The sequence below is a fragment of the Amblyraja radiata genome, chromosome 10 (genome assembly GCF_010909765.2).
Source record: "Amblyraja radiata isolate CabotCenter1 chromosome 10, sAmbRad1.1.pri, whole genome shotgun sequence".
Lineage (NCBI taxonomy): Eukaryota > Metazoa > Chordata > Chondrichthyes > Rajiformes > Rajidae > Amblyraja > Amblyraja radiata.
The window spans coordinates 21,953,850-21,974,324 of record NC_045965.1 but is presented as its reverse complement, the minus strand read 5'-3'; the positions used below and the strand labels follow the sequence as shown (position 1 = coordinate 21,974,324).

Here is a 20,475-nt window from a genome sequence, read left to right as displayed (position 1 = left end):
ACAAATTGGAGGAACATCATCTCATATTTCGCTTGGGCAGTTTACAGCCAAGTGGTATGAATATTGATTTCCCTTTCTCTCTATTCCTCCCCCACCCAAGTCGCACTAGCTTGTCATGTTCACCCGACAAACAGTTTCCTTTATCATCGTTACTTTTTTGCATATCTTTCATTCATTGCTCTTTATCTCTCCACATCACCGTCTATATCTCTCGTTTCTCTTATCCCTAACCAGTCTGAAGAAGGGTCTCGACCCGAAACGTCACCCATTCCTTCTCTCCAGAGATGCTGCCTGTCCCATTGAGTTACTACAGCTTTTTGTATCTTTCTCTAACTGACTAGCTAGCTCTTCCTTTGATCTCATGCAATCTAATCATCCAGCACAGCCTATCATGCAGAACGTTATCAAAGGCCTTGCTGAAGTCCGTATAGACCACGTCTAAGGACCTGCCCTCATCAACCTTCCTGGTTACTTCTTCAAAGAACCAAGCTATTTTGTGAGATGTGATCACTCATATATAAAACCATGCTCACTATCCCAAATCATCCCCTGTCTTTCCAAATATCTTATCCCACAAAAACTTCTCCAGTAACTTCCCTACCATCGATGTTCTGTTTACTGGCATTTAGTTCCCAGCTTTTTCTTTGCAGCCTATCTAAAATAGAGGCACAACATTAGCCCCCTCAAATCTTCTCCCATGGCTAACGATGAGGATATATCTCAACCCGGGTTCCTGCATTTTCTTTAAGACACAAAGTGCTGGAGTAACTGGAGTAACTGAGCGGGTCAGGCAGCATCTCTGGAAAACATGGATAGGTGACATTGTGAGCAAGGACCCTTCTCAGACTGACTGTGAATACTGAGTTACTCCAGCACTTTGTGTTCTCAATCAACCTGAAGAAGGATATTGACCTGAAACGTCACCTATCCATGTTCTCCAGATGTCTGTTTTTGTAAACCATCATCTGCAGTTCCTTGTTTCTGCTTCCCGCAATTTCTTCTCTAGCTTTCTGCAGTGCCCTGATTAGGCCCCAGAGATTTATCTGCTTTCAGACATCTTAGGACAACACAACCTCAATTGAAATATTCAGTATCCTCAAAATGTCACTATTAACTCTCCCATGTACTCTAGTCTTCATGTCTTTCTCTGTGTAAAAACATAGAGGAAATTTTAACATAGGACGTCACCCATTTCCCGTGGCTTCCACATGAATGACCGTATTGGTTTCTGAGGGCCCCAATTCTCTCTCTAACTTCCCTTTTTCCCTTAATATACTTAAAAATCTCTTTTAATTCTCAAGGTTTAGTCAGGGATGCTGGAGCTATGAGGCTGCAGATCTGTTAGCTGTGCTATCTTTGGGGTTAAGGGATGATATACAAAGATTGCTCAGTGGGATACCAATGCTGAAACATGCAAGAGGTTGGTTCTTGGCAAGAGTGAACAAGTGCTATGGGTGAGGCAAAGGCAAAGGCAAAGGCAAATTTATTTGTATAGCACCATTCGTGCAAACAGCAATTCAAGGTGCTTTACAGGAAAGAAAAAATAAAATAGTCAATAATTAAAAATTGCAAAATATGCAATACGACAAATGTATGAATAATAAAACAACGTCAATGAAACAATAAAACGATTTTAAAAAGCACATAAAAGGGTTAAAATTAGACGGTTAAGATTACCTGCATGTCGGGTTATGGAAAAGCTATAGTAAACAACAGTGTTTTTAGGCCTGATTTAAATGTGCTTACAGTCTGTGCACACCTCAGGTGTTCAGGGAGCTTGTTCTACAGGTGTGGAGCATAAAAACCCAATGCTGCTTCAGCCTTTTTAGTTCTGACCCTGGGAACACAGAGTAAACCTGTCCCTGAAGACCTGAGGAGTCTAGGCGCCTCATATACAACAAGTAGGTCAGAGATGTATTTTGGACCTAGACCATCAGTGCCTTGTAGGTCAGTAACAGAATTTTAAAATCTATCCTCTTACACACAGGGAGCCAGTGCAAAGATTTAAGGACAGGTGTAATGTGGTCCATTTTCTTGGTGTTGGTCAAGACTCTGGCAGCGGCATTTTGAATAAGCTGCAGTTGTTTAATTGATTTTTTATTGTGAGGAAGTGAGATTGAGGACAGAGGAAAGAGACAGGTCTGTGAAGGATGTGGTGAGGTAGGTAAATGGGTAAATGGGATTGAGGAACAGCGATGAGGAGATGGGTTTGAGGAGGAGGTAAGACCAGAGTGATGAATGGAAGTTATGTTCAGACGTGAGATCAGAGGATATGGTAATGTAAGGGTTGGTGGGTTTGTTGTCTGCAGGAAGTGACATTGAGCTGTCCATGGAAGTGAAAGAAGGGACGGGAGAGGGGTGTTAGAAAATCCAAAACAGTGAGTGCCATTTTCCTGAACAGATGGGTGATCAGGACTAGCTGGATTACTTATCATCCTTGTTGGTTCTTAGAGACAATGCATTTCACTTCACCTCACTCTCTGCTTCATACAAACACCACGAGTAATAAAGCACAACAGGCTTCCTTTGTTTTTATTTAATGTAGCCCTGCCCCAGGGGCCACGTTAGATTTGGAGGATTCTTAGAGCAACTTATTTTTATAAATCCCAAACTCATCACTCCCTTCAACATTCACGCTAATCACAGGATGTTAAATATTGACGAGGCTTTTGAAAGCTTCCCCAGGGCATCTTCAGTTTGAAGCAGAGATTATCCTTGGCACTCGTGACTGTGTGGCTTCTGGCTGTTGCTCACTCCTTCTTAGCCTCACCCATTTGCTCAGTTTTTTTGTATGATTTTTCTCTGCCTTCAAAAACTCTTGTTAGCCACCTGGCACAGAATTTACAGTTTTTTCCGCTCTAACATACTCAAAATGTCCAACTTCAAATTTATTGAAGGTCTCGTGTTAACCCCTTTCAAACATAAGCACTGTAAATTCAAATGAAAATCTTTGAGTTGGTTGTCTGTGAGTTGGAGCCTGAGACTTAGCCATAGAGCACGGAAACTTGGCCCAACTTGCAAATCCAACCAAGATGCCCCATCTACATTAGTCCTGTCTGCCCACATTTGGCCCATGTTGCTCTAAATCTCTCATATTCATGTACCTGTCCAAATATATTTTAAATGTTGCTATAGGACCTGCATTTTTTCCCCATACCCAGGTCCAACATCAATACAAAACATATTTCATTAAATACATTTGTGAAAGATATATATTTTCACATTGTCACATCTATCATCATTTACTTTCCTTAATTTTAGAACATTATTGATGCTCACTTACATTTGAAAGCAGAAATTCAAAAGCAATGCAATTTAAAGCAGTTAATTTAACAGTGATTTAAGGCCGACTCCTCAACACCCAAAAATGACTTGTCCAACTCTCCGCTGACACCCCTGTTGCATTACCGAATGGGTGTCATTTTCCCGCTAAAGTACCTGCCAGATCTATGTTGGAAGAGTTCTCATCAGTCTCAGGCAGTCTGCTACCATAAAGTCTCTACCAGCCAGAGGGAGGAAGGGAGAGGGTGAGAGAAGAAGCAGGTGAGAAAGATAATGAAAGAGAGGAAGGAAGAAAGAAGAAACAGAGGAAGGGAGAGAAAGTGGTGCGCCTCCCTGCCAGTTGTGTTCCCTTGTTGCAGGGCTGGAGGAAGACGGAGCCACTGGGACAAACCCAAGACCACCCACTCTACTGTTTTGCGTCAAGATTGAGCTGCCGGGACAAGGCCTCGACATCCAGCATCTTCACTGAGCTCAAGACTGAGTGACCGGGGCAAGCCTGAGACTGCCAGTGCGTCTCACCTGCCCACAGACTTGTCCCTAGTGTGTGTAGGATAGTGTGAGTGTATAAGGATCGCTGGTTGGCAAGGGCCCGGTGGGCCGAAGGGCCTGTTCCCGTGCTGTATCTCTGAACTAAACTAAGACAGAGGTGCCGGGACAAGCCCAAGATCGCCAGAGGCTTCTCACATGCACCATGACGACAGGGAACGATGCTCCCAAGTGGATGTGGAGCTATTTGTCATTATAAACAAACCATATCATGTGAGTTCACCCGATTGCGAGTGTCCAGTGTCGTCATTGTCGACCCGGCATCAATATTGACACCAAGACTAATGCGTTAACAATCAGGATGTGTATTAATTTAGTTCAGAGATACAGTATGGAAACAGGTCCTTAGGCCCATGGAGTCCACGCCGACCATCGATCACCCATTTACACATGTTCTATGCTATCCCAGTTTCTCATACACTCCCTACACACGACAGGCAATTTATAGAGGCCAATTAACCTACAAACCTGCACATCTTTGGGATGTGGGAGGAATCCGGAGCACCCGGAGGAAACCCAATAGGTCACATGGAGAGCATGCAAACTCCACACAGACAGCACCCGAGGTCAGGTGTCTGGCACTGAGACAGCAGCTCTTACCCGCTGTGTCACTTTGCCTCCCATGGTTTAACATTTTCGTGGTGAGCGTTCTTGTCTAAGGCCGATGTTTTGGCAGTTTACGGATTGGTAAACATAAAACATAAAACATAGAACAATATAGCATATGAACAGTCCCTTTCTCCTACTATCTGTATTGAACATGATACCAAAACCTGGAGAATCAAGAACCAGTGGACCTAGGGATAAGGTGAGAGTTGAAAATTTTAATAGGACCCCAAGGGGCACATTTTTCACATACAGGGTGATAGGTATATGGAATGAGCTGCTTGAGGAGGTAGTTGACACAGATATTTTAACAACATGTAAAATACATTTGAACAGGTACATGGATAGGAAAGGTTTAGAGATAGGCAAGTGCAGGCAAGTGGAACTGGTGTAGATAGGCATGTTGATCGGCATGGGCAAGTTGGACCTTATGACCAGAGCCAGGATGTTTAGACACTAAAAAAAATTCTGAAATAGGCATGCAAAAAGGCATTATAAAATTACAAAAAAGGCACAAAAAAGGCATTTACTGACAAAAAAGTCAAAAAACGGCACGCATTTCCAACACCAAAATATGGTTTAAAATGATAATATAAAGGTATACTACATTAAATGACCAAAGTCGCCTGGTTGCACATAATCACTAGCATTTTTTTCAAATTATATGCTGTTAAACTATGCCGTCTGTCAGACAGAATATGCTTCGGTTGTGAAAAACGTATTTCTACCTCAGCTGAGATCACTAGTGCATACCTGAAACGAGCTACAGACTCTATATTCATGTCGATATCTTGTGCATTACAACTACCTTTGAGAACTTTAGCTATGTTTTGTATTTCTTCAAGATCTTTGTTACCTAAAATCACTCTCTCACATTTTCCTTGTGTATCTTTACATCGCCAGGAATTTTACGAATATTGTCAGTTACTTTTTTGAAAACCTGCAAGTTATTCACTAATGTTTTGCACGTTTCTAAAGGGAAGTGATAGCTTGTGGGAAGTTTGCAAAATTGGAAGCAATAAACTCAAGATCGCGGTGGAGGGACTTTTTCTGCATGATTTCACGGCCGATCCTGACTGCAGCAGATTCTTCTTCTTCAAAACAGTTGACGATTTTCAAAATTTGCAGCATAGTAGAGTACAGCAGAGAGACATGTACCCCACCTAGTCTAAATGGGCTGAGGAGGTAGCGGTAACTCGAGTGCCATTTCCTTGAACAACTGCACACGTGACGGTGCTTTGAGGAAGATTTTCTTGACATTGGAAACTAGGCGATCGACATTTGGAAACAAGATATGTATGTGCTCGACAATTCTATGAAGTCCTTGAGCTAAGCATGTCAAATGCAACATTTTGGGGAATAAAACTTTAGGAGCACAAGCAGCTTTTTTCCATGTACGGAGCTGCATCAGTTACAAACAGAAGAACATTCTCGTGTTTTATACCTTCTGGCCAAAGTACAGCAAGTGAAGATGTAAACAACTAAGCAATAGTTGAGCTGTTTGACTTCTCCAATACTTCCGATGCCAACAAATACTCCTTTGATGGTTAACCTGCCTCCAGTGTACCGATGACCACATTGGCAACATATCTTCCTACAGCATCGGTTGTCACGTCTATTGAGAAACATATTTTGTTGCATGCAACTTCATCTCTAATTTTCTGCACAACAATGTTGAAGTTGCTGTCAACATAATTTCTCCGTAATGACGACTCGCTTGGTATACGTTCCTCTGTGTATTTCTCTAAAAAACCTCTTGAGAGATGTGCGACTGGAGCTAGCAGTAAATGCAGTGAGGAGACAAACTTGGGTATTTCGCTTGGGTAGTCTACACCCCAGTGGTATCAACATTGACATCTCTAATTTTAGATAGCCCTTGTCTTCTCCCTCTTCCCAGCTCTCCTTCTAGTCCTATGTCTCTGCCTCTTCCTTTCTTTTTCCCGCCCCCCCCCCCCACATCAGTCTGAAGAAGGGTCTCAACCCGAAACGTTGCCTATTCTTTCTCTCCATAGATGCTGCCTCACCCGTTGAGTTTATCCAGGATTTTTTGTCTACCTTCGATCTGCAGTTCTTTCTTAAATTGGAGAAGACTAAACCAGCGGGCAGCGGCATGAACGAATGAACGACCGACGGTGGCGCCCCTGGTTTCGCCCCGTGGTGGTGGAAATTTTCTTGTAGGTTATACTATGTTAACATTAACCATAATATTAATAATAACTTATTAATATTGACATGTTAACATAGAAAATGTCATTGTAATCATGGTACAATTAGAGAAAATAGCACGACCTTTTAGCAAAACGGCAATAATAGGCTGATTTAGGCACTCGATTGTGAAAAAGGCATTATCTTGGTGAAATCATCAAAAAAGGCATGAAAAGGCACATGGCATTTATGGCAAAATCCTGGCTCCACTTATGACTCCATGACAATCAGGATGTGCATGTCGGAGGTTTGACGAGGAAGTTCACAGTGACTTGAAGATTGGTGGTGTTGTTGATGGTGAGGGGGTCGTAGTATTTGGCTACAGAACAATATTGTTCAAATGGTAAGCATGGCAAAGAAATGACAGATGGAATTTAATATTGAAAAATGTGAATTGATACAGTTTGGGAAGACTAATCAGGCTAGGATATACACAGTGAATGGTGTGTGGTTACTGGAGAAACAAGAGACCTTAGAGTGCAAATCCAAGGATCCCTGAAGGCAACGGCATGGGTGGATAAAGGGGTGAGAAAGGTATACAGGAAACTTGCCTTCGTTAGCTGAGGCAGAGAACATAAGAGTACTGAGGTCATGATTAAAGCAATATAAATCATTGATTTAGTCACAACTGGAGTACTGCGCACAGTTCTGTGGCCGCACTACAGGGGGCATTTAATGCACTAGGCGGGTGCAGCTTTATCAGAATGTCACGAGAGAGTCAACAGAGTTTAATTGTTATATATACAGGCTACACAACAATGAAATTCTCACGTGCTGCGGCTTTCCAGGCCCATTAACGCAATCGCACACCAACAATTATACAATTATCAGTAATAAATAAATAATCAGTAATATTAGGTAACAAGCCCATAATGCGCATGTAAATCTCCTGTGGATCCCTTTGACGATGGAGAGGTCAGTACACATGATGGACCAGGCAATGTCCATCACTTTCTGCAGTCACCATCGTTACTGGGTGTTTGAGACATTGAACCAGGCCCTGATGTAACCAGTAGGAAAGAACTGCAGATGCTGGTTTACATCGAAGATTGACACAAAATGCTGGAGTAATTCAGTTACTCCAGCATTTTGTGTCTATCCCTGATGTAACCAGTCCTGATGAGCCCACTATGCGGCATCTTGACAAAGGATTTGCTAAGGTCCATAGCTGCCCTACCCTCAGCAATGGGTAGCACTGTGGTGGAGTGATAGATTGGCTGCCTTACAGCACCAGAGACCCATGTTCAATCCTGTCTATGGGTGCTGTCCATACGGAGTTTGTTCGTTCTCTCTGTGAACATGTGGGTTTCCTCCGTGTGCTTCGGTTTCCTCCCACATTCCAGAGGCGTGCGGGTTTGTAGGATAATTGGCTTCTGTAAATTGCCCCCAGTGTCTAGGATGCAAAACTGGGATAACACAGAACTAGTGTACGGATGATTGTTGGTCGGCACAGACTCGGTGGGTCGAAGGGCCTGTTTTCTTGCTGTATTTCTGAACTAAACTAAACTGAATCTATGCTCTTGGTGACCTCTACAAAAGAACTCTGACACAATTTCCACTCACAAAGCCATGTTGATTGTCCCTAATCAGTCTGTGCCTATCCAAATGCTGGTAGATCCTGAGCCTCAGAGTCCCTTCCAACAACATTCCCACCACTAATAGCAGGATCGGTGACCTGCAGTTCCCTGGCTTGTCCTTCCTGTCCTTCATCAACTGTACAACATGATCCAACCTCAAGTCTGCTGGAATTTTACCTACAGCTAAAGATGATGCAAATATCTCTGCAAGGGCCTCCGCAATTTCCTCCCTCAGGACCGAGGATGCACTTGGTCAGACCCTGGGGATCTATCCACCGACAGCAAAGATCAGTGGGGCAGGAGTTTAGTGCTTACTGGTAATCCATCTAAGATCATTGCCGGGAAGCTGTGTGGCATATAGTTTTTGGGAACCATGGCCTTTGCTAAGCACAGATAAATTCTCTCTCATCTGTGTTTTGAGCTCTGTATATTGCAGTCATTCAAATGTCACGTCACCCTGGCAGCCTACAATTCTTGCAGCTGATTGCCATGGAGATTGCCTGGCTGCCAGGTAACCGTTCAATTACTCTGTTCACATCATAGTCTGAAAACTCTGCTAAACCTTTATGTCAAAACAAGGGGATTGAATCAGGCAAGGAAGTCGCTCCAGCCCACTATGTGTGCCAACTCTAGTCGAACTGTCCATCTATTCACACTCCCCAGGTGTGGCTCTTCAATTCTCTCCATTTCACACACTCAACCAGCAATAGAGGTTGGGAAATAGACACAGAGAGAGAAAGAAGGGTCGAAGGGGTACCAAATGGGAGAACATTTGAAAAATATAAAAGAAAACAAAGAGAGCGATGGAAGAAAATGATGAAATGAAAAGAGACAGAGACTAAGAAACAGAAGAAAGACTGGGACAAAAAGACAGTGGGAGACCAATTGACATAAAAATGTGTTCAGCATCAGGAGCTCTTTGTATTGGAAAGCGCAAGCAAAATCTTTTTTATTCCCTGAATTTTCGGTGTCTCTTTTACAGAGGTGAATGTGAGGATCCTCAGACAGAGGAAAATAAATTGGCTGAACTAACCTATCATTACATTTTTTTTAAATCTACAGATTCCAACACGAGTTGGTTTAAACCAGCATCGGCAGTTTCTTCTTACTCATTCCAACATGAGTAGTTCCTTTAAAGATTTGGAGAGACCTGAGTCTGTGAACCTGGCCACCATTGATTTGATTGAAAGCATCAATTCCTGCATTTGACATATGGAATCTCTTCCTCCCCTTCTCTCTCCTTGCCCTCTATTTCCCTACACCTTTCTTGGCTTTCACCTTTTGGACTGGTCTCCCATGTGGGATTTTGTCAAAGGCCTTACTGAAATTCATCTGGACTATATCACCCTCACACTGTGTGGTACATCAGTACACTTAGTCACCTCTTTGAAAAATGTAGTCTAATTAGTTGGATAGGACATCACATTTACAAATACTTGCTATCCTTAATCAATCCCCATCTCTCCAAATGCAGATTACACCTGCCCTCAGGTTTCTTTTCACATTGATATCTCTAACACTGATTTTAGAGTCATAGGCTTCCAATTAATTGGATTTTCCCTGCTGCACTTCTCAGATGAAATTTTGTTTAGATTGGAGATACAGCACAGAAAGTCCGCACCGACCAGCGATCACCTGTACACTAGTTCCATCCCACACACTAGGGACAATTCACAGAAGCAAATTAGCCTATAAACCTGCACATCTTTGGAATGTGGGAAGAAACTGGAGCACCCGGAGAAAATCCACGCGGTCACAGAGAAAACGTAGAAACTCCATATAGACAGCACCCGGAGTCAGGATCGAACCCAGGTCTCTGGCGCTGTGAGGTAGCAACTCTACCTCTGTGCCACTGTGTCCTCCAGTGATCTGAGATCTTCTGTGGCCAGAACTTAGATAGATCGCCTTCCTTAGTTAGATTTAGCTCTTAGGGCTAAAGGAATCAAGGGATATGGGGAAAAAGCGGGGACGGTGTACTGATTTTAAATGATCAGCCATGATCATATTGAATGGTGGTGCTGGCTCGAAGGGCCGAATGGCCTACTCCTGCACCTATTTTTCTATGTTTCTATTTTCCTTACTCCCTGGCCAGTAGTCTGGTATACACCTCATTTGGACCTGGGGACTTATTCACCTTTAGGCCTGTTAAAGCATCTTGTGTGTCAGTTTTAAATATTCAGGTATAATATATCCACAAGTTAATCCTTCAATAAATTGATATTGTGCAGGTTATACTACTTCCTGGGCAAAGGGGGAATGTTAGTATGCTGAAAACTCTAGTTAGACAACAACTACAGTACCGTACATGGTCATAGATCAATACAGCACAAAAATAGGCCCTTCGGCCCAACTCACCCATGCCGACAAAGTTGCTTAACGGTACTAGTCCAACTTGCCTTCACCTAGCCCATACTCTTCTAAACCTTCCCTATCCATGAATATGTGCAAGTCCCTTTTACACATCAGCAAGAAGACCAATAATTAAGAGAGATTTATTTTCACCCAGAGGGTGGCAAGGGTCTGGTTTCCATCATCTAAAGTGGGGTTGGTGTTGGAAACCTCCACTAAAATCAATCAACATCTGATATCCTAGCTTTACAATGTTGAGTACGGAGACCTAAGAAGTGTAGATATTGTCTAACTAGAGTTTACAGCATACTAACATTTCCCCTTTGCCCAGAAAGAAGTATAACCTGAACAATGTCATGTTAATGAAAGACTAACTTGTGGATATATTATACCTGAATGTTCAAAACTGACACATAAGATGCTGGGGGCCTAGAATGCATTGCCTGGGGTGGTGGTGGAGGCCGATACGATAGTGGTGCCTAAGAGGCTTTTAGATAGGCACAAGGAAGTGCAGGGGATGAAGGGATATGGATCATGTACAAGCAGATGAGATCAGTTTAACTAGGCATCATGTTCGGCACAAACATTGTGGGCCGAATGGTCTGTTCCTGTGCTGTAACTATTTTATCTTCTTTGTAAATTATATGGAATGATTAGTTGATTAGTACGGGTCAGGGGTTATGGGGAAATGGCAGGAGAATGGGGTTAGGAGGGAGAGATAAATCAGCCATGATTGAATGACAGAGACTTGATGGGCCGAATGGCCTAATTCTGCTCCTATCACACACAAACATATCAATGGTGATCTACTTCTACTTCTGAGTTGATGAGGTCTACTTCTAGTCCTATTTTTTTTACTATTCATGTTTTAAGAACAGAAAAGGCTGTCGTTTGCAATGTCCCCTTTTCTGTAGCCGTGATATATGCATTGTGAGCTGTTATATTTGGCCCTGAGGATTAGCCTGGTGCCTAATGGGCCATGTTCCAGGATTAAAACTTTTCCAAGATAATTGTGCATAATGAGGGAATATGCCAGGTGATTAGGTTTTCAGACATGGTACCGGGCTTTTGAAATTCTTCAATAAACATTATGCTGCTGCTGTTTGCTAATTCCAGGGATATGAGTGAGTGCAAGGGATAAGCTGCAGGGCTTCAGGAAGGCCCACTGCTTGCCATTCACAACAAAATCATGGCCCTCACACCCGCGCCCCAGGAAAGATGGCTGGGCAAAGCGCTGAGATCTCTCTCCCAATCTTCCATGATCATCATCAAGATGACACTCATGGACTGAAAACAGTTCCACTGTTCACATCCCTGTATCCCTCTCCTCATCACCTCTTCCCCAGCCAACAATGGGTCATTATGGGCTCCACCCTTCCTTGGTCATCTGTCGTCAACCCTGATTTGTTCTTGCCTTTTCCTACCTCCAGTTCCCTCCCCCAGTCTAAAGCAGGGTTCCGACCCAAAATGTCACCCATCCATTTTCTCCAGAGATGCTGCCTGACCCGCTGAGTTACTCCAGCACTTGTGTCTATCTTCAGTATGCACCAGCATCTGCAGTTCATCCCACATTGGAAATTTGAGAATGGGCTGCAGCATTTTTAAATCTGCTTGTAAGCACTGAGACTCTGAACGCTGGCTGGGAGCTCTCTGTTTACAGGACCTTGGAGAGCGATTAGAATAGAAAGAGCTGAGGGTACTGGTACATTGTTCCCTGAAAGGGACAACAGAGGTAGACAGGGTGGTAAAGAAGGTGTCTGACATGCTTGCCTTCATCGGTTAGAGTACTGAGTACACGAGTTAAGACATTTTGTTACAACTTTACAAGCCGGTGATGAGACCACACTTGCAAGACTGTATGTAGTACTGGTCACCCAGCTGTAAGAAGGGCGTCATTATGCTGAAATGGGTGCAGAAAAAATTCCCAATGATCTTGCCAGGACGGGAGAGCTTGGGTTATAAGGAGACACTAGAGCATTAGACGCCGTGGGGTCAACCTCTCACTTCTGAGGTCTGGGGTTCCCACCTGCTTTAAGAGGGCATCAATAATACCAGTGCCCAAGAAGAATAAGGTGACGTGCCTCAACGACTATCGACCAGTGGCACTAACGTCTGTGGTGATTAAGTGCTTTGAGAGGTTGGTTATGGTGCACATCAACTCCTACTTTGACAAGAACCTCGACCAACGACAGTTCGCTTACCGCCACAACAGATCAACGGTAGATGCAATTTCACTGGCTCTCCACTCCGCACTGGACCACTTGGACAATAAAAACACCTACTGTTGTTGGGTTGTTGTTTATAGACCACAGCTCGGCGTTTAATACCATTATCCCTTCCAAGCTGGTTACCAAGCTCACGGAACTGGGCCTCTGCGCATCCCTCTGCAATTGGATCCTCAACTTCCTCATCCACAGACCACAGTCTGTTCGAATTGGAGGAACCACTTCATGCTCAGTAACAATTAGTACAGGAGCACCTCAAGGCTGCGTGCTCAGCCCCCTGCTTTACCCACTCTATACCCATGACTGCGTAGCCGGACATAGTGCGAACTCCATCATCACGTTTACCGATGACACCACTGTTGTTGGACGAGGTACAGATGGTGATGAGTCAGAGTATAGGTGAGATCGACTCTCTGACCAAATGGTGCCAGCACAACAACCTGACTCTCAACATCAGTAAGACCAAGGAACTGATTGTGGGCTTTAGTAGGGGAAGGATGAGGACCCACAGTCCTGTTTATATCAACGGGACAATGGTGGAGAGGTTCAATAACTTCAAATTCCTGGGGGTGCATATATCAGAAGATCTTTCCTGGAGCCAGCACACCGATGCAATTGTAAAGAAGGCACATCAGCGACTCTACTTCCTGAGAAGACTACGGAGATTCGGCATGTCGAAGAGGATTCTCCTAAACTTCTACACGGTAGAAAGCATTCTGACTGGTTGCATCGTGGCCTGGTTCGGCAACTTGAACGTCCAGGAGCGAAAAAGACTACAAAGAGTTGTGACCACTGCCCAGTCCATCACCGGCTTTGATCTCCCCACCGTCAGAGGGATCTATTGTAGTCGCTGCCTCAAAAAGGCAGCCAAAATCATCAAGGACCCACACCATCCTGGCCACACACTTATCTCAGAATTGGCAGGGCAACAAATTTTATAATAAAAATGTCCACGAACTTCTGTGTGTTCATAACTGGAAAACTCAATCAAAGATAGACACAGACTGAAGAAGGGTCTCGACCCGAAACGTCACCCATTCCTTTTCTCCAGGGATGCTGCCTGTCCCGCTGAGTTACTCCAGCATTCTGTGTCTATCGTCAGTGTAAACCAGCATCTGCAGTTTCATCCTGCACATGTGAACATTGAGGATGGATACAAAATGCTGGAGTAACTCAGTTGGTCTGACTGAGTGTGAGGATGGGTTCCAACTCAAAACGTCACCTATCCATGCTCTCCAGAGATGCTGCCTGACCCACTGTGTTACTCCAGCACTTTGTGTCTAAGTTCTGTTAGACCAGCATCTGCAGTTCCTTCCTACCACGGCATCAAAGACAGTGTCGCGATTTGCTCAAATGTCCCATCCCATCCCGCATAGCTATATTTAAGAGGGAGTTAGATGTGGCCCTTGTGGCTAAAGGGATCAGGGGGTATGGAGAGAAGGCAGGTACAGGATACTGAGTTGGATGATCAGCCATGATCATATTGAATGGCGGTGCAGGCTCGAAGGGCCGAATGGCCTACTCCTGCACCTATTTGTCTATGTTTCTATGTTTCTATGTGTCCATTGGCTAATCTCTTCTATTCCGCCGCTTTCATTGACCAAATGTGTGGTGAGAGTTGACCATTGGGGGAGCAGAACCCCAGTTCGGCCGCTGTGATTGGCCGGCTGCGGCGACGGGGCCTCGGCGACGCCCACAATGCACTTTTTGCAGTGACGCGGGCGCCACTTGGTTGGTTGGCGGCTGCTGTCAATCACAGGCGTGCCTGTTGTTTCCTGCAGCGACTCGAGCAACTTGAGGCTACGCATTATGAAACATTTCGAGCCAAAAAGTGGGGGGGCTGCAGCCCCCTCCAGCCCCCCCCCCCCCCCCCCCCCCCCGGTTCCGCGGCCCATGCTAGAGGTGATGCAATTACAATATTTAAAATACATTTGGCCAGCTTCATGGATAGAAAATGATTACTAGGATAAGGACCAAATGCAGGCAATTGGGGCTAGCTCGAGTAGAAAAATGTGTAGAAAGGAACTGCAGATGCTGGTTTATACTGAAGATAGACCTAAAAAGCTGGAGTAACTCAGCTGTTCAAGCAGCGTCTCTCGAGAAGGATCTTGAATCCATCCATAATTTGCTCCTCATCTTTACCTGAATGCCTACCTCTTTGTCTTGGCTTCTGGTCACCGGGCTTAACTTCCTGTTGTAACATAGCACCAGATTTCTGTTTAACAAAGCCCTTGGAAAATGCGTCATATATAAATCTATGCCTGGGAACCTATGCATATGCAAGCATTGTGAGACTGAGAGTTGGGCCCAGATTCACTTGGAAACTGGAGCGATGCAATGAGAAGACGTGGCTGACTGGGGCAGGTAATTGCAGGATGGTCCAAGGAGGTGAACGTGTTGCCTGGGCATCTTCCACCAGCCTGAGAAATACATCAATGCCTGTGAGGGACTTGGCCACGCTGTGCAAGCAACAGAAATAACTGCTGTAGACTGTCATCCTGCAGCAATCTGCTACATCGTTTGTCTATCGCAAATATTTTGGTTTCATGCCAGAAATACTCTTCATTGAACGGTTCCTATATGCCTATGTTTGTTGGTCCTGCAAAGGGTTCTCCTGGACAATCCAAGCAGGACATGTTAGGAATCCAAAGGCTGCTATTTTGTCCTGAATTGTAAAGAATTATAGTATTATTTGGCCCAACTCAACGGGTCCATGTCAACGGGTGGCACAGTGGCACAATGGTAGAGTTGCTGCCTCACAGCGCCAGAGACCCGGGTTAGATCCCACACCCCAAAGACATGCGGGTTTGTAGGTTAATTGGCTTTGGTAAGTTGTAAAATTGTCCCTCGTGTGTGTAGGTTTGTGTACGCTGGTCGCGCGGATTTGGGGCCGAAAGATCGGTTTCCGTGCTGTATCTCTAAATGTCTAAAGTCCCAGGTGTCTTCCTGAATCGCTCCATTTACCTGTGTTTGGCCCATATCCCTCTAAAGCATTCATTTCCGTGAACCTATCTAAATCTTTTAAATATGGCAATTGTATCCATTTGTACCCCTTCCTCTGGCAGTTCATTTCACATACTCACCACCCACTGTGCAGGAAAACGTGCCCCCTCAAGACCCCTTCAAATCTTTCCCCTCTCACGTTGAACCTATGCCATCTAGCTAGACTACCCTACCATGGAAAAATAAATATGGCAATCCCCTCAAGATTTTATAAACCTGTACAAGGTCACCTCTCAGCCTCCTTTGATCAGGAAAAAACATTCCAGCCTATCCAGTCTCTCCTCATAAGACTAGCCCTCCAATCGTGCCAAGGTCCATGCAAATCTTTTCTGCCTCCTCTCCAGCTTAATCACATCCTTCCTTTTGTATGTCTTTCAGAACTAAACAATATTCCAGGTGTGGTCCCACCAACATCTCTATCTTCGGTTTAAACCAGCAATTCCTTCCAAAACATCTAATACAGCTTCTTCACCTCTTCCAGAACTATATATTGAAACCTACATGAGTTATTCTTTCTAATCTTTGCAGTTAGTGGAAATATGCATCACAAATCGTTTCATGCTCTGACACAGTTCCCAGATAAGCTCTCTCTCTCTCTCTCCCCCTCTCTCTCACTCTACTCTCTCACTCTACTCTCTCACTCTACTCTCTCACTCTACTCTCTCTCCCTCTCTCTACTCACTCTACTCTCTCTCCCTCTCAGTCTCTCTCTACCTCTCGCTCTCTACTCTCTCCTCTCGCTCTCTACTCTCTCTCTCTCTCCCTCTCTCTAAATATTTTTATGTCTTTAAATATTTATTTCCTTTTAAATCTTATATCATATTCACGTCCAAACTTTTTCAGACCCGTTATCCTCCCCTCCATCTCATGGATATTACATGCAAGCTAATAACAAATATTGCCTGTCATTTTGCATATCTACTTTTATAATTTCTTCCCAAATGGTGACCCTGCCTTCAGCTGCCTTTCAGGCTTTCAACTATAAAATTCATCATCTACACCTCTCCACTTAGAAGACCTTCAATAAAATCTGCACATTTAATCAAGCTGTTAGTCATACGTCCTAATGTCTCCTGCCAGTAAAATTTAGCCTGATGATGCTCTGGCATGAAGTATTAGGAAGCCTCACTATATTAAAGTGTGATATGAATGCAAGATAATGCTGCTTCTGGTGCTGAACGCTGATACCTTCATGAGAAAGGGAAAGAGGGAGAAGGAAGACAATATCTCACAATCTCATGTCCAATTAAGAATAGCTTTTACTTCCATTTCATCCCAAGGTCCCAAGGAGTGTTATCATTACGCCGCATAAGGACATAAATGCCCAAAGACTTGGTAAAAGAAAAGGTTTTAAGGAGAGTCAGAAAGAAGGAAAGAGAGATCAAGGGAAGAAAGTATTATGCAGACAATTTTGTAAATGGGTACCCTGGAAGATATAAACACAGCCAACACCAGTGGACTGATGCATTCATGTATACACAAACTAGCATCTCTTCTTTCTTCAGTTTGCCTCAGGAAAACAGCCAGCATATGCATGGTATGAAATCACACACAAATGGTATGATCAGACTGGATAGCATGTAAAATAAGGTGTTTTGCTGTTTTTTGGTACTTTGTAATACCAATAGAAATTCAGGGATAGGCAAGAGAGTTAAAGCTCCAAGGTAGACAATGTAGGTCTGAATGCTTAGGGCAGTTGATAACTGAGACTGAATCAGCGCAGGGGCAGCGCATTTCACAATTACCACAAGTTTACAAACTGTGGAATTTGACCCATTGAGTGGTTGCTGACTCCTAATGCAGCAATCCCCTCAGTGCCATTCCCCAAGCCCCTTTCTTTTCTCATGGGCCTGCAATTTATTCTGCTGCCTTCCAGTTCCCTTCAGATAGCCCCAATTATGCTATTTTAAACCATCAGCTATACACATCCCAAGCAGGCAGTGACTTGCAGATCATCACAAGTCTTTGTATCAAATTATTTTTCCTCACCCAGCGTACTCTTTGTTCAAAATATTAAGTTAGTAGGTTCTTTGGTCCTTGAGCCATTTGCTAATGTAAATAGCTTCCCACTTTACACCTGTCATGATCTTTCCCCACTTCTATTAAATCTCTTCTCAACCTACATGGAGAATTGTCGACAATTCCTTTCCCCCACACAGAAGATGCCCCACCCACTGAGTTCCTGCAGCAGTTTGCTTTTTTGCTTCAAATTCCAACATTTGCACACTTTTGTCTCCAAGGCAAACAACCCCAGTTTCTCCAGTGACCTCATGGTAGAAATCCTCCATCTGCAAAGGTATTTCACTAAATATCTTCTGCATCATCACATACAGTCTAGTGATCTGAAGATACTTGGACTGGGACTCGGATAGATAATGTTTAGAGGGACCTCTACCAAGCACAGGCAAATGGGACTAGCTCAGTTAGATATCTTATGCAAAGGAATAATTGGGCTGAAAGGCTCGTTTCCATGCTATAAAATTGAACCCAATTCTCCATCTAAGACCCAACCAATATTGGCAACATCTCTCTCCTACTATGCGACGGGCAGATCCTCCGATGTCAGTCTGCGGCAGTGGGCTGGGCCTGCTTGCCTGGAGTGTCCCAATGCACTGCTTCCAATGTGGGACCTCAAAAAGGAATTACTGAATTATTTGCAGTTGACTTAAGTAGCCTCTTGATAATACTGTTGGTGATAGCTTCCTAATAATTAGCTCTGCTAATAATGAAGAGGAGAGGTGACCGACCGTGTGCATTGCCATGGTCTTTGTGAAGGACAAACCAGGGTAAGTTTCCACAATGTCTTGTTATTGCAGGTAGAGCACTGCTGAAGACTCTACGAGGCCTCCGTCCAAGCCCCAATACTCTTCAGTTAAGATCATCTTAAGAACTTGTCATCACATATATCCGTCCAGATAGTCTCACAGTTTGCTGGTCCTCTGCGTCTCTCTGAGAAGTATAATGCCCCTGTCCCACTTAGGAAACCTGAACGGAAACCTCTGGAGACTTTGCGCACCACCCAAGGTTTCCGTGCGGTTCCCGGAGGTTTTTGTCCGTCTCCCTAATGGTCGAAAGTGGTTTCCACTTCTTCTATGTTCCGGCGATTATTTCAAAAAATTCAAAACCGGCCGCGACTAAAAATAGGTTGCCGTTTTAAAAATCGGTAATTTTTTAGTCGAAGCCGGTTGCGATGCACCTTACCTTCCACTACCTGCAACCTCCGGCAACTACCGGCAACCACCTTCAACTAGCATCGCAACCGGCTTCGACTAAAAAATTACCGATTTTTAAAACGGCAACCTATTTTTAGTTGAGGCCGGTTTTGAATTGTTTGAAATAATCGCCGGGAACCGCACGGAAACCTTGGGTGGGGCGCATTGTCTCCAGAGGTTTCCGTTCAGGTTTCCTAAGTGGGACAGGGGCATAAGCAATTTTCCAGCAATGATCTCTGGAGTATGAATAGGTTGAAAGGGTGGACACCTGAAGAGGTACAGTATTTCTGTTGGTGCTGTAGATATATGATAGTCAACTTTAGTGGATATTTATGTGGAGATGGTGCCAGAAATAGAGTGGTACCCTGATGGTGTTAGATGAAAGATGAGTAGAAAGACTTGATGGATGCTAATAATCTTTTCGAGGCATATTCTGTGCAGTGCATTTTCAGAAGTATAAGAGTATGAAATTACTTACCCACTCAGGACTACAATGCAATCCATCACGTTCCAACCATTCCGAAGATATGATCCTTTATGGAACACAAATCCAAGAGCTACGATTTTAATCCCAGCCTCAAAGCAAAAGATCCCAATGAAATACGGCTCGGTTTGTTCCTTGTGGAGGGAACATAAAAGAAGGCGTTAGCATTGGCCTCCGCTTGAAAGATTAACAAAATATGTTTCAAATATTTATATCAGGGACCAAACATGGGTCCACAATGGTAATTCATTAAATGGAAAGTCTATAATGACTACTGCAGCGACTTATCTGTCTACCATTTTGTATACATTTACAACTTCTCCCAGATGCTGTCACCACTCCCCCTCTCAAACCCCTTCCCGTTGAGAACCTCATCCACATGCCCACTCTTTCCTTCCCACGGGAAATCACATCATCAACCCTCTCTCCCGACTCCGTAATCTGGAATCCTCATCCCTTAATATTTTACAATCTGCAAATTCGCATCCAGCTTTCAATTTCCAAGTCCATCTCTCTGTTCCTCACCTCAAATGCCCAGATCTTCACCCCACCCCAGCTACTGACCTAACACATCACCCACAAAGTTCCAAGGCACCTCATTATCCATCTTCACCCCAATCCTAGCTCCTCCAACTCCCCAAGTAACAGGTGTGTACTCACCAAACTTTTGGCCATAGGCGTCTTGTCTCCGTTGGGCAAGTGCTGTTCCAGAGCCAGTACCACACAGTTGGCGATGATCGTGGCCAGAATCATGTATTCAAATGGAGTTTAAGTGTTAAGGAAAACTAGACATTCCACTGCCAACAAACACTCAGAGACTGTAAGGCATATTTGCAAAACTCAGACATTGCTAAAATTATCCCAGACTCTACTTTGTGTCAGTTGATTGTCTACATTCAGCACATCAAGATGTTTGGGTCAGATAATCTTGACTTAGTTCAAGTAATCACCCACTATGAGAGCTATAGAGCTGTACAGCATGGAAA

The 20,475-nt window shown here is 44.0% G+C and overlaps 1 protein-coding gene across 5 annotated transcripts in view; it reads right to left on the bottom strand.

The window, feature by feature from the left end:
* Positions 1-20,250, bottom strand: part of cacna1e (calcium voltage-gated channel subunit alpha1 E) — a 188,751-nt gene extending 168,501 nt beyond the window's left edge. For all 5 annotated transcript variants that reach the window (XM_033028317.1, XM_033028318.1, XM_033028319.1 and 2 more), the window contains exons 1-2: positions 20,150-20,250; positions 19,484-19,623 (exon numbers count right to left, since the gene is read on the bottom strand). In XM_033028317.1, the coding sequence (XP_032884208.1) occupies positions 19,484-19,623; positions 20,150-20,242 (233 nt within the window). In that variant the 5' untranslated portion in view covers positions 20,243-20,250. The remainder of the gene's footprint in view (positions 1-19,483; positions 19,624-20,149) is intronic.
* Between the last annotated feature and the right edge of the window lie 225 nt (positions 20,251-20,475).